This window comes from Lepus europaeus, chromosome 5 (assembly GCF_033115175.1).
Source record: "Lepus europaeus isolate LE1 chromosome 5, mLepTim1.pri, whole genome shotgun sequence".
In the NCBI taxonomy this organism is placed as follows: Eukaryota; Metazoa; Chordata; class Mammalia; order Lagomorpha; family Leporidae; genus Lepus; species Lepus europaeus.
The window spans coordinates 23,788,325-23,801,187 of record NC_084831.1 but is presented as its reverse complement, the minus strand read 5'-3'; the positions used below and the strand labels follow the sequence as shown (position 1 = coordinate 23,801,187).

Here is a 12,863-nt window from a genome sequence, read left to right as displayed (position 1 = left end):
GCCGCTTATCGCGCCGCCCGCATTCCTTTCAGGTTTTGCGCGTGCTGGGGCCGCGCAGCCCTGGAGCAGACCCGGCTGCCCCGCCTCGGTGCTGGCAGGGATCCCCCTCCCTCCCTCTGGGGCCCCGAGGCGGGAAGACAGGGTCCCGGCCAGGGGCTTGGAGGGACGTGGAGGTGGAGGAACGGGTCGCGTCCACCCAGGCGCTCCACGGCCTGCGTGGGTCCCAGGACCCTGGTTGAGTCAGACCCAGCCCTGCCCAGCACAGTGGGGGAGGTGACACACTGGGTGAAAGGGCAGTAGGCAGATGGGTTGGGACAAGTGGTGGGTGGGGTTTGGGTGGGGTTGGGGGAGCGTGGGTCCTGACGGAAGGGTGAATCCTGGCGCATGGCTGCCCTCCGCAGGTACTGAGCCACACGTTGCAATAGAGGAGATTGCATGGAAGGGCACGGGGCTGGGGAACAGCATGAAACTGTGCCTGACTGTGTCCTGGACAGGTGAGGCGCAGTGAGGATGTTGGGGTTGCCTGGCACTGGGGGAGGACGCCCGGGAGGAGGCTGGCTGGGCGGGCTGCAATGGCTTCGCAGCCAGGCTGAGGTCTATGCTGTTTTGCTGAGCTGAGGGCGTGGAGGGCTGGGGAGAGCGGGAGGGTTGATCCAGGGCAGGGGAAGCACAGGGGGCCCCGTGCCTGGGTGGCTTGGAGAGGCTGATGTGCAGAGACAGAGGCTCAGGACTGCGGAGCTGGCCCCCTTGCCTGCTGGGCACTGGCTCCCGTTCTGATTGGTGGGCTGGGCTGCTCCTCCAGGCAGCGCTGACTCAGCGTCTGAGAGGTGGTTCCCATGGCTCCCATTCTCAAGAGGCCAAAAGCCATGCCACCCAGGCCCCACCTCCAAGTGGGTCAATACCCCAGGCAGACATTCAGGCTCAGTGGAGGCTGCGATTTCTCGGCCACCCACCCTGCCAGCCAGCAGCGCCTCAGGCAGTCCTTACTGCTGTCTAACCCTGTGCCACCCCACTGCTGGCCCAGCCTACCACTCCTGGAGGTTCCAAGGCACTGTAGTTACCAACACTTGGGCTTTTTTTTTTTTAAAAAAAGATTTATTTATTTATTTGAAAGGCAGAGTTACAGAGAGAGACCCCCCCAGTGGCTGCAATGGCCAGGGCTGGGCCAGACTGAAGCCAGGAGCCTAGAACTCCATCAGGGTCCCCCACGTAGATGGCAGGGGCCCAAGCACCTGGGTTATCCTCTGTTGCTGTCCCTGCGCATAAGCAAGGAGTGGGACCGGAAGTGGAGCAGCTGGGACTTGAACCGGCACTCATATGAGTTGCAGGCAGTGGGTTAACCCACTGTGCCACATCGCCAGCCCCAACACTTTGGTTTTACTTTAAAACAGTGAAAAGAAAAATAAATATCTTTGAAGAATAAGAATACAGGGTGGAGTGGGGTAGTGGGGCTGAAGACTTGGGGGTGGGTGTCCTGGCTTGGGTGGTCTTGGGTGAGGAAGCCAGGGCCCTGGGATCTGCAGGCCCAGCTGCTCCCCAGCCAGGTCCTGCCCCGTCCCCACTGGGAGGTCTGGGGGCTCCGCCAGCCTTGCCTGCCCGCGGCTCCCAGGCCGGGCGCTGCGTCAGCGGAACCCGTGGGGATTAAAGCCCTGGCGCCCGCCTGCGCCCCTGGCTCCATCGGGCTCAGGGCGGGGGGGAGCGGCTGTCCCCCACCCTGGGGGGCTCCCCCACTGGCTGCTCTTGCCTGGGACTCTGGGGCCAGGCCTGGCCTAGTGCCCACAGCCTCAGTGATGACCCATGTCCTCCATGCCCACGCGGCCCCAGACGCCCAGCACGAAGCTCTCGATGTCACACTCGTTGGTGCCCCGCAGGATGCGGAAGTGGCCCCGCTCGCCCCAGGCGGGGCCCCAGGAGTTGGCCGCCGTCTGGGAAAGAGGAGGAGCCTATGAGGAGGGGAAAGAGGGGCAGGGGTGGGAGACAGGGGCTCGGGCACACTGCCCCGAAGGACTCACCCAGTACTTGAGGGTCCTTCCATCAGGCAGCGTCTCCTCGCCCCACCTGCGGGCAGAGCAGGGCCGGGCGCTGATCCACCTGCTCTCAGGGGCTGCATCCCTGGCGCCACCCAACTCGGGCCCCTGCTGCCTTTGGAAGCTTGGATGCACCCCAAGCTTGGCTGTGACTTGGTCTCTGTATCTGTCTGCACCTCCTTCCCTTTCCACAGCTCTGAGTGCGGCCCCAAGAGTGGCGTGGGGCGAAGGCACGGAGGGGACAGAGGGAGAGCGAGGGGAGGAGGGAGCTTGGGCCTGCGTCATCCAGGGACCCCCATCGTGGGAAGGGTCCGTAGGACCTCACCCATCTGCCTGTCCTCCCTCACCTGGGGACCAGGGAGGGGCAGGTGCTGGGGATGGGAAGGGAGGGACTCAGCGAATGTGTGGGGACCGCGGAGGTCCCAGCTGCCCACTGCTGAGTCCACGTCCTTGGCTGGACGTTTCACCAATGTCACTGAAACCAAAGACTCCAACATCACAGGCCCCCGTGGCCGTGACCTTGCCCGGGTCACTCAGGGAGTCGGCAGGGCTGGGGCTGGGGGCTGAGCGATTCTGGACTGCTTCGCTGCATCTCACTGGGGTCATTTCACCCCAGCGTGCCAGGAAGGAACTGTTCTTTGATGACCTCCAAGCAAGGGTCTCAGCTTCCTCCTTTTTAAACAGGGGTGGGTGGGTGGGGGTGGTAGGGAGCATTCCTGGCTTTGCGAAGGATTCAAGCAGACTCCAGAGCCCCCAGCCCCACTCTGCGCACGAGCCCCTCACCCTGTGATCTTGACCGAGTGGGTCCCATGCCGGCGATAGTGCTCCGGCCTCTCGAGGCTCACGGGTGTGTGGCTGTAGATGCCACCCTGGTACAGGAAGAAGTCCTCGTGCACCTCCATGAGGGCTGTAGGCAGAGGGCAAAGCAGGACCCCTTCAGCCCTCAGTGCAGGCACAGGTGCCCCTGCCAGGTGCCCCCTCCAGGTGCTGCCAAGGGGAGTGGACGTGGCCTCACTGCACCCAGTCCCAGTGGCCTAGAGGCTTGGTGCTTTACAGACACCTGGCTGCTTCCGGAGCCAGGGCCGGATGCGGGGCCTCTACCTTGCACAGGGCCATTCTCCAGAAGTTCCTTCATGATCTCCTTCTCCTGGAAGCCAGGGGTTGGGGAAGGAGGGCATCCATCAGGGTGGGCAGCTCCAGCCTTGGGCTAACCCCCAACTCCCTCTCCTGCCTCTGCCCCCTCACCAGCATGCGCACTTACGTTGGAGCCGAGGCGGTAGGCAGGAGTGACTTGGTAGATGTCATTGGCGTGGACGTGGCTATTGGGGCAGCGGGCAGTGGCCTGGCGCTTGCCCCTACCCATAGCCCGGCTATGCATCATGCAGGGCGGGGCGGGGCCAGCCTCGTCCTGCTGGTGGCCCGAGAACGGGTAGCAGTGGTCAGACACAACCCTGGGGAGGCAGCAGGAGGGTGCAGGAAGGTGATGCGGGGCAGCATGGCCCAGGCCCCGCCCACAGGGCGCCCTGCCCACTTCTCTGCCCACACCCCCAGAATGCGTACCCTCGGCGTCGCAGGAACCACCAGGCACCGTCGAGACGCCCACCGCGGCAGCCCTGCTGGTGGTGCGTGTCACAGGACAGCAGGTTCTGGGGCGACAGGACAGGTGTCATGTGTCCCAGGGAATGGATTGAGACGCGATCAGACGCCACGGCTGGTGGGAGGAGGCAGAGGTGCCGTGAGCGGGCTCAGGCCAGGTGTCCGTCTCCCACCAGGCCAGCCTCTGCCCTTCGCCCTACCTGCCGTGGAGAAGGCCCAGGAGCCCGCACAGTTGCCTTGGTCCAGAGGCTCGTGGACCAGGTTGGGCCACTTCTCAGAGGCCTCGAAGGCCGTGGGCAGCACCTCGCCAGAGCCCAGCCCCGTCTGCAAGACAAAGGTTGTCCTCCGTGCCCCCGCCTCTCAGGGACCGCTGGTTGTGGGTGACTAGTCCCATTGTACGGATGGAGCACGTGAGGCCAGGAAGAAGGAAGTAGCCAGACCAGGGCCGCTCAGCTTCCCTGGCTCTCAACCCTGCGTCTTTCTTCCGCACCTTCTGATCTGCCACACCCTTCTTCCCACCAGGGCTATGGCCTTCAGGCCACAAAGGACAGGGAGGGAAGGAGCGGCAGGGTCCCGTGACCGGGCAGGCTGCCAAGGCAAACAGCAGGAGGTAGAAAATAGCCAGAGGCTCGGGGGAGCAAGGGCAGGGGCAGGGTCTGGTCCCCCTCGCCTTGGGCTGATGTCCCTCTGCGGGATGGCCCCCCCCGGCAGCTCTGCTCCCCCTGCCTGTGGCTGCCGGGCAGGTCCTCTGGCGCACGCCCCAGTCCAGGCCTGCTCAGTGAAGCTCCCTTCTGTACCCTTTCTCTTTGGGTCTGGTTCCCGTTTCTTCCCCACTCCCCCCGAGAGGATCCCTGGGAAGAGACAAGCCCCCTCCTCCCTTGGGATCCCCCCGAGCCAGCATTTGCTTCTTTGAATTGTTGCTCTCCGGCCAGAGCTGGAAGAGTGTCTGTGCCTCCCTTCCCAAAATACCAAGGTGACCCCTCGGCCCCTTGGGCCCTGACCCAGCTGTACTGGGACCAACAGCATTTTTCCCAGGCTAAAGGGGCCAGAAAGGGCCGCTGTTGGAGCCACAAAACTTAGAATCACAACTTCAGTTCTGCCAGCACAGCACATCCTATTACAGGCAGGAAGCAAAAGCCCAGAACAGGGGAGTGACTTTCCCAGGGACACACAGCCTACTGATAGGCGATATGTCCAGGCCCTCAGAGGAGCAGGACACAGGGTGCTAGTGTCCCTGGGAACCTGCGTTCTCGGGGGCATGTGGCAGGGTTGTGGGCAAAGATGGACTTACATAAATCTCATTCATGTTCATGACGGACGAAGGGGGGCGGTGGGTGCCCAGGCGGTAGCGAATGCCCTCCTCCAGGGTCATGCCCCAAAAGGCGCTGTGGTTCCCAGCCTGCCACCTGAAGGAGGGGCATGGGAAGGACTTACACCCCCTTCTGGGCTGGGGCTTTGGGGGTACGCGCATGTGGGCGGGAGAGCTGTGCAGTGGCTAAGTGCACTCAAGAATCAGAGTGGCAGGGCGTGCGTGTGTGCACGTGTGTAAATGCACGTGTGTGTGCTTGCTAGGGTGATTCCAGGGCCTCTTACCCGTAGTTGCCCTGGTTGATGGCATTGATCATGTCTGGGTCTACCAGGCACGGCTCCTGGTCACACTCCCACCGCCCCTTCTCCTGGCAGGTGCTGGCAAAAAAAAAAAAAAAAAAAAAGAAAAAAAGAGGGAAGGAAAGGGTGAGTGGTGGGGTGGGTGGGATAGGGAGCCTTTGAAGGGATAGAGCCTCGGAGGTCGACATGAGTCTGGGACTCTGTACCAGTGACCACGGGAGGATCCCTAAAGGATCCCATCCAGACCGGTGGCTTTAAATGTCAAGTTCAAGTTCACCCTTCTCAAGTTCGGCTCTGCCTCATCCTGATCTCTGCCATGGATCTCACTGCTACCCAATATCAGCTCTGGGTGCCCAACAACAGGCCAAATTTACACCCCAAAACAGAATGAATTCCTGATGTCCCTTACTCCTGGTCCTCAAAAAATGCCAACTCCACCTTTCCTGGAGCTCAGGCTGAAAGCTCGGGCTACCCTTGTCTCTTCTGCAGATCCAGTGGCCTTAAAGACTTCCCTGTCTCTCATTCGCCAGCCGCTGTGGCGCATTAACCTCCCCCCCCCCCCCCCATGACGGAGGCCACCTCCTTATTGTTCTGCCTGCCCTGCGTCACTCCCCACCCCTTGGAATATTTTTAACGCAGCTGCCAGGGTCACCTGCTACACCTCAGTCATATCACCGTTCCCCCTGGCTTCCCCTCGCGGGGTGAGAGCCACAGTTCTTGCCTCCCCGCTGACCCCTCCTGCAGCTGGACTGTCCCTCTGACTGTCCCCACCAGCCTTCCGCTCCTTCCGCCTGTCCCAGGGCCTCGGAGCTGCTGTTCCTCCCACATGCTCAAGGCTCTCTCCTTTCTTCCAGTCCTTCAAACATCACCTGCCGAGGCAGGCCGCCTCTGGCCGCCCTGTCTTAAAATTCAACGTCCTCCATACTTCCTGTCCCGCGTCCCTGTTGTATTTTTTTCCCAGCTGTCATCCCCCAGTCTGACATGTTCCCTCCAGGACTTCCGGTGCCTCCAGGGCAGGTGTCTTTTGAAACCTTCAAGTCCTGACGGAGGCAGTGCAGGGAAGTGGTGACTATTGGTTCTGGAATTTGAATCCTGGGTTCCAGTCCTGCCCACAGTCATCCTGGGAAAGGGATTTGAATTTTCTCCTGCCCCGTGTCCTTGACTGTCAAATGAGGTGGGAGTAACAGCACCACTTTCCAGGGCAGAGACGACGTGACCCACGCAGCATGGAGTCTGGGCCACTGGAGGCGCTCAGAGTCCTGGAATCCGCTGTGAGCTCTCTCCTTGCAGGAACCCTGGGCCCACCCCTTTCTCTTGAGCTTTGGACTCAAGTCCAGTTGATCTTTGGACACCCTGAAAGTGCAAAGCTGCCTCAAACTTAAAATGTGCCAGGCTGCCTTCTTCCAGGCTGCTCCCCCTAAGAGCAGCCTACAATCAAATCAGAATAGTGGTGTGACACTTCCTCCCCCTCCCCGGCATCAGCAGCTCCTGGGGACGGTGCAACCACCTGCCTCCCTCCCTCCACTGCCCACCTGCCCACCTGCCTCCCTCCCTCCACTGCCCACCTGCCCGTCTGTCTCCCGCCCTCCACTGCCCACCTGCCTCCCTCCCTCCTTTGCCCACCTGCCCACCTGCCTCCCACCCTCCTTTGCCCACCTGCCCACCTGCCTCCCACCCTCCTTTGCCCACCTGCCCACCTGCCTCCCTCCCTCCACTGCCCACCTGCCCACCTGCCTCCCTCCCTCCATTGCCCACCTGCCCGTCTGTCTCCCGCCCTCCACTGCCCACCTGCCTCCCTCCCTCCACTGCCCACCTGCCCACCTGCCTCCCTCCCTCCTTTGCCCACCTGCCCACCTGCCTCCCACCCTCCACTGCCCACCTGCCCATCTGCCTCCCACCCTCCACTGCCCACCTGCCCATCTGCCTCCCGCCCTCCACTGCCCACCTGGCGCCAGTCCCTCCGCACTCCCACCTGGCCCTGGGCAATGGCTTCCTAATCAAGCCCCTACCTCTGTGTGCCCGACCCCCCAGTCCATGGCCCACCTCCTCTAAAGCCAGAGAGATCTTTGAACAGTGGAAGTCCCTGAGTGGCATCCCAGGTCACTCTGAACAAAATATAAAACCCTAAGCTGACCCTGCAGGACCTCTCACCCCTCGCCCAGCTCCTGCTGAAGTGGATGGGTCCCACCTCCCGCTGGGCCTTCCCAGCCATCCCCTCCCCACTCAGGCCTCGGTTCTACTCATCTTCCTTGGCTCGCAGGGATGTGTCTCCCTCAGCCCATGACGGTCCCTTCCCCTCCTACCCCCGTAATGATCAATCCATTGCTTTCCCCTGTCCAGTCCTGTGCCCGGTGGGACAAGGGCTATGTCTGTTAAATTCTCCCTGCGCCTCCTCCTCCCCCAAGCTTGGTGCCTGTACTGGTGCCCAATAGATCTTTAACAGCTAGGTGTGACCGAAGGGTTGGCTTCTAGGAGTCCTGTGATGCTTTTACAAGCTCCTAACTGCAATTACAATCCACTAAGCTGCCTCCTTCCAGCCTGGCCAGGGGCTCCCGCCTCCAGTGTGGCCTTTTAAGGAGTCTCCAGGGGAGCCAAGCCCCAGTATGGCTGGGCGCTCCAGCCCTGGAGCTGCTTGCGCACTTTCTGGGAGGGCCCAGGAGTGGCGGGGGGGGGGGGGGGGGGAGACTCGCTGGCTGGCACCCGCCAGACCTTCGGGAAGCACCCTGGAGGGCTTGAGCCCCCCAGCCAGTCGTACATACTCCCCACGCCCACGCCCAGATAACACAGCCGTGGACCTGTCCCCCAGGAAGGGCCTGGGTTCTTCAGAGGTTTTTGGCCCCTGTCCGCTTGGCCCCGGGGCTGCCCAAGCAGGTCTAGACTGGGCTGGTGGCAGCAAGTCCCAGCATTCCAGAGGGGCCTGGGAGGCCAGGGCCCAGGCACTGGAGTGGGAGTGTTAACCCCTCAAGGCCCAGAGATGCCTGGTCAGGACCCAAGGAACGTGCAGTTGTGTGCTTTCGGCACACAGGCGCATGTGCGCGTGCGCACGCACACACACACACACACACATCCAAGCGCCTGCTGAGCTGCACGCATGCACACCCGCCCGGCCACTCTCGCTCTGACCCAGGCACCTCTCACCCCAGTGAGGCAATGGAAACCACGAGGTCCCCGTGCCTTCTCCCTGGGGCCCCGCCGTCCCCGGCAGAGGCTTGGGGGGTGGGGTGGGTGCCGAGTTCTTGTTATTTCCAGTAAAGCGCTCAGGTTTCCGACCCCAGCCGGCTCCACTTCCCATCCCAGATTGAGAGGGGGGCACCCTCCTGCCAGGAACAGTGGGGAGGGGCCGCATTCTAGGGAAGGCCCTGTACCGGGCGCCTTTGGCCACCAGCCCAGCTGTCCCTGACCCTATCCGGCCTGGGGCCGCAGATGCTGCAGCCAGAGGTTTCCTTCCTGGCGTCCCTTTCTCGGAGTCTCCTGTGACAGCAAGAACAGCTGGGAGGGGCAGTGGCCCAGCCTGAGCCGGGAGGGGTGGGGAGGGACTCCCCGCTCAGGGGTGGCTGCCGGGCCAGGCAGCCCCAGCTGACCGCTCCTGGGGAATGTGATTAGAGGGCTGCTGTGCCCATAGCCACGGCTGCTGTTAAAGCTCCCATGAGGCTCCAGATGAGGACCCTGGGGCTCGGAGAAGGGAAGGACTTTGTCCTCAGCAAATGACTGGCAGGTTCAGGATTTGAATCGAGTGTGCTGGCCCCCCAGCCCGCAAGAACAGCCCCTCATCCCAGCCCCAAAAACTCACCAGCGGTTACAGTTGTCCCAGTACGTCCCCAGGACAGGATAGACACGGCCCCCGTGCATACATCCTGGTGGGAGGGAAGGGGAAGTGAGGAATGGAACCAGGGCCAGAGATGGCCAGGTTCTCAGAGGTCAGATGCCGGCCCTCCCCAAGGTCACCCTAGTCTCTCCATCTCTCTCTCCCCCCGCCCCTCTCTCTCTCTCTCACACACACACACACACACACACACACCAGCCCTCTCTAGAACCAAAGCCACCCTGCAACTTTAAGCATCTGCTGCAGGGTCACACGCCTACTGCTCCTTGGGAAGTTCTTCACCAACTCCAATTTGAATCCCTTTCGCTTCACTTGGATGCCAGCCACAACATTCCTGGGATCCTTTGCCATTGAAATGATCTGGGGCTGGGAGATGGGGAGTTGAAGGGGGCTGGGGAAGCTGAGGTCCAGAGAAGGCAAGCAGCTACCCTAAGACAGCACAGCACTTTGGGCTAACAACTCAGGGACTCCATCTCCTAGCCCCAAGACCCATGGAACCCTGAGAGGGAATTCAAAGGATTCTCCTGTGGGACAGGCAGGTGCATGGAAAAGGATGGTGGGGAGAGCTGAAGGCAGGAGTAGCTTGGACCCACCCGCCAGGAAGGGCAGCCACCTCACGGGCACAGGATCCTAAGCCAAGGCTGAAGAATGGCTCCGATGACCCTGACCAACCCTGTGCGCTTTATCAGCCCCCGGCTGAGTCAGCAGGCAGGGCAGCACCTTCCATGTCCGGCAGGAATGGAGCAAGGGCGGATGCCTGTCTCTGGGCCCACGCCGAATCCCAATTAAGGAGTTTCTCTTCCAGCCTTGCTGGGAAGAGTCCAGTTAGACCACCGGAGGACTTGCCAGATTGTCCTACAAAGCCTTCCCTGGGCACGTCACCGCATCGGCCTCGCCCCTGAGCCGCGCTGAGCTAGGGTCCACCAAGCGACCCGCCCTCCCGGCCATCCCCTTGCGCACCTTGGATAGGAGGGAAGGGAGGCGGCACGCCCAGGCAGAAGTCCCAGAAGTCAGGGCAGCAGTCGGAGACGGTACGGTTGCAGAAGAGGTCGCAGTAACAGGTGGCGCCCAGGTAGGGCAGGGCGCAGTCATCGGCGCGGCCGCGGCAGCACAGGTCCTGCTTCTGGCAGTAGCTGCCGCCAGCGTCCCGGATGCCCCGCAGGTGCAGACCTGGCGCCAGCTCCCTGCGCCAACGACCCCGCCGGGCACCCAGAGCCACCTGGCCAGCCAGCAGCAGCAACAGCAGCAGCCCCCGTGGACGCGGCCACATGGCGCCTCCTGGGCCTAGGGAGGGCAGAGGTTAAGGGTCAGAGGCCGTGTGTGTTGCACGCTCCCCCTCACCCTCACCCCAGGCTAGGTGCTGATCCTCTGGCTTCCTGAACTGTGAGTCCAAGGTGTCCAGCAGCCGGAGACCCTGGCCCCTGAGTGCCCCCGGTGGCGCACGGGCAGAGGAACTGTAGGGCCAAGAGACGGGGCCCCTCCCTGACTGCCTAGGGCCATTCAAAGATGTGGAGCTGGCGGCTGTGGCATTCCTGGTGCCCCCTGCCCAGCACCTACACTTCCATCAGCCTCCACCCTGCCTTTGACTCTGTACCCCCAGGTCCCCCTCTGCTGTCCTCTTCTGCTGCCTTGTCCCCTCTGTCTCCGTCCCTCGGCCCGGCCCCGCCACCTGTCTGCTCCTTCTCTGCCTCCACCCTCTGCCCTACAGCAGAGGAGCGGCCCTACCTGGCGAGGGGTGTGGGCTGGGCCCGGGCTACCCGCGCGCCTCCGCCTCCGGCCCGCCGACCGCCCGACACAAAGTCAAGTGAGGAGCGGGGGCGGGACCGCTTTTTGTACCGCCCCGGCCGCCGCGCCCGCCCCAGCCGCCGCGCGAGGGAGGGACCGGCGCGTTCGCACCTGGAGTCACCCAGCTGGGACCCGGGTGGGGCAGGGGCGAGGGGAGACCTGTGGCGGAAGCCGCAGGCGGCGGAACTGCCTCTCAAGCAGAAAGGCGTGTGGTCGGACACCAGGAAGGACTTCCTTGGGGCTGAGGGACGCTTTTGGGGGAGGGAAACGGAGCAGCCGCGATCCTGGGTTTGGGAAATAAAGGGAAGGTGTGTGTGTGTGTGTATGGGAGAGGGGGCAAGGAAACGAAGCCTCGCTGGGACCCGCGGGCGCGCGCGCCCCGGGTAACAGCGCCCTCCACCCCCACCCCCGGACCTCGGGCGTCCAGCGTGGCTGCCTCAGCTCCTAGGAATGACTGGAATCCCGAAGAGGATGGCTGGGGAACCTGCAGGCGCCCGGGGGCAGCTTGGCCCGGAGGTGGGCGTGGTGTGGGGGCGGCCTCTGCACCCCACGACCCCGGGCTGCTCCGGGCACCTCGCCCCGCGCCGCCCCCAATGTCGAAGCAAAGGGCATCTTGCTTGGCACCTGTCTCCCTCCGAGGGCGCAGAGGCAAGAGCCCTGCCAGCTGGTGCCCCCTGCAGAGCCCCCCTTCCTGCCCCGGGCACAAACCCTCCCTTTGCCCAGGCTGGCCTGGGCCCCAACAATAAGGCCTCTGTCCCACCAAGGCCTGCCTGCTGTCACCTTTTACCTCCCCGTCATTGCGCAATGTTCCTTCCAACAGGCTGGGCCGGGGCCAGCAGATCTCCCAGGCGGATGAGAGCCACACACCCGGACCGCCCTCTGGGTCCCCAGGCCTGCCCTGCATGTGGGGGATTCCCTTTGCCCGCTCCCTGACCCTCCCCTCAGCTGGCCAACCTCTGCAGGAGCAGAGAGCGACCAGGACAACGGGACGCTTGTGCCTGGGCTCCCCACTGCCGGGGGGGAGCCAGGGGGTGAGTCCCCAAGAAGTAACGCCCTGAGGCCTCTGCGTTGGCACCAACACACTGATCTGCCCGGCTGCTCCCTCTCGACGACGGAGCTCCGAGGCTCAGAGCAGCAGGCTTGCCCCAGGCCCCACAGCACAAGCAGCTGTGCCTCCCCGCCCCTCCCCACTCCCTGCCTCCCAATGCCCCTCAGTACCCACTGTGGGTCCCAGCCCCCTCCCACTTGGGAAGTCCCTTTCAGGTCTAACCTCCGCAAGGCTATCCCTTGGGTAGGAGTGGAGGCTGCCGACAGAGCCCTCATGCCCATAGACCTGGAGCTCACCATCAGCTCCAAGGCCCTAGGGGTGGGGGCTGGCCCAGGGAGACGTGGTCCACCCCCTGCGGACTACGACTGTACTGTGTGTGTGTCTTCGGAGCTGTGTCTGTGGCGGTGGGCTGTGTCTGCCTGCCTGCGCCCTGTCTCTGCGGTGTGCCTGTGCATCTGGGTCTGCTGGGGTGCCGTTCTCCCCCTTTTTCTTTCCCGTGACCCCCTCCCAATTTTCTGTGTCCTTGTGAGTCTGTCTGCTTGCCTGTCCTTTTGTCTGTCTCTGTGTGTGTGTCTGTCTGGGTGCTGTCTCTGTTGGCTTTGGGAGGGATGTCTGTGTGTTGGTTGGAGCCTCCTGGCTGTCCCTGTGTCCGGGTGTCTGCTAGGTGCTGTGTGTCTGGGTGATGCCTGCTTGTGTCTGATGGAGGTTTTGGCTGTCTGCCTGTCCTTGTCTGTCTGTCAGTGTGTAGGAGGCAGGGACACAGAGCAGGGGACGAGAGCAGAGCCAAGAGCATCCCTGTCATTGCAGAGCTGGGCGCTGAGCCCACCCCAGTGGAATCCCGTGACTCACTGGTTTCCTTGGCCAAGGAGGAGAGGAAAAGGGCAGGGCTGGGTGCCGGACACCCCACTTTCCTTTTCCATGACCCCTCCCTCCTGGTGACTCAGCCTCCATCTTTGTCTTGTCCAGGGCAGGAGCT

The 12,863-nt window shown here is 63.1% G+C and overlaps 1 protein-coding gene across 1 annotated transcript; it reads right to left on the bottom strand.

The window, feature by feature from the left end:
* Positions 1–1,086: 1,086 nt before the first annotated feature.
* TINAGL1 (tubulointerstitial nephritis antigen like 1) lies at positions 1,087–10,850 on the bottom strand. The gene is made up of 12 exons (XM_062190837.1): positions 10,780–10,850; positions 10,015–10,338; positions 9,022–9,085; positions 5,217–5,309; positions 4,915–5,029; positions 3,824–3,947; positions 3,588–3,738; positions 3,289–3,478; positions 3,129–3,174; positions 2,811–2,934; positions 2,013–2,058; positions 1,087–1,925 (listed from the first exon to the last, which is right to left on the bottom strand). The coding sequence occupies exons 2-12, from the start codon at positions 10,322–10,324 to the stop codon at positions 1,785–1,787; spliced, it is 1,404 nt and encodes a 467-aa protein (XP_062046821.1). The 5' UTR covers positions 10,325–10,338; positions 10,780–10,850; the 3' UTR covers positions 1,087–1,784.
* Between the last annotated feature and the right edge of the window lie 2,013 nt (positions 10,851–12,863).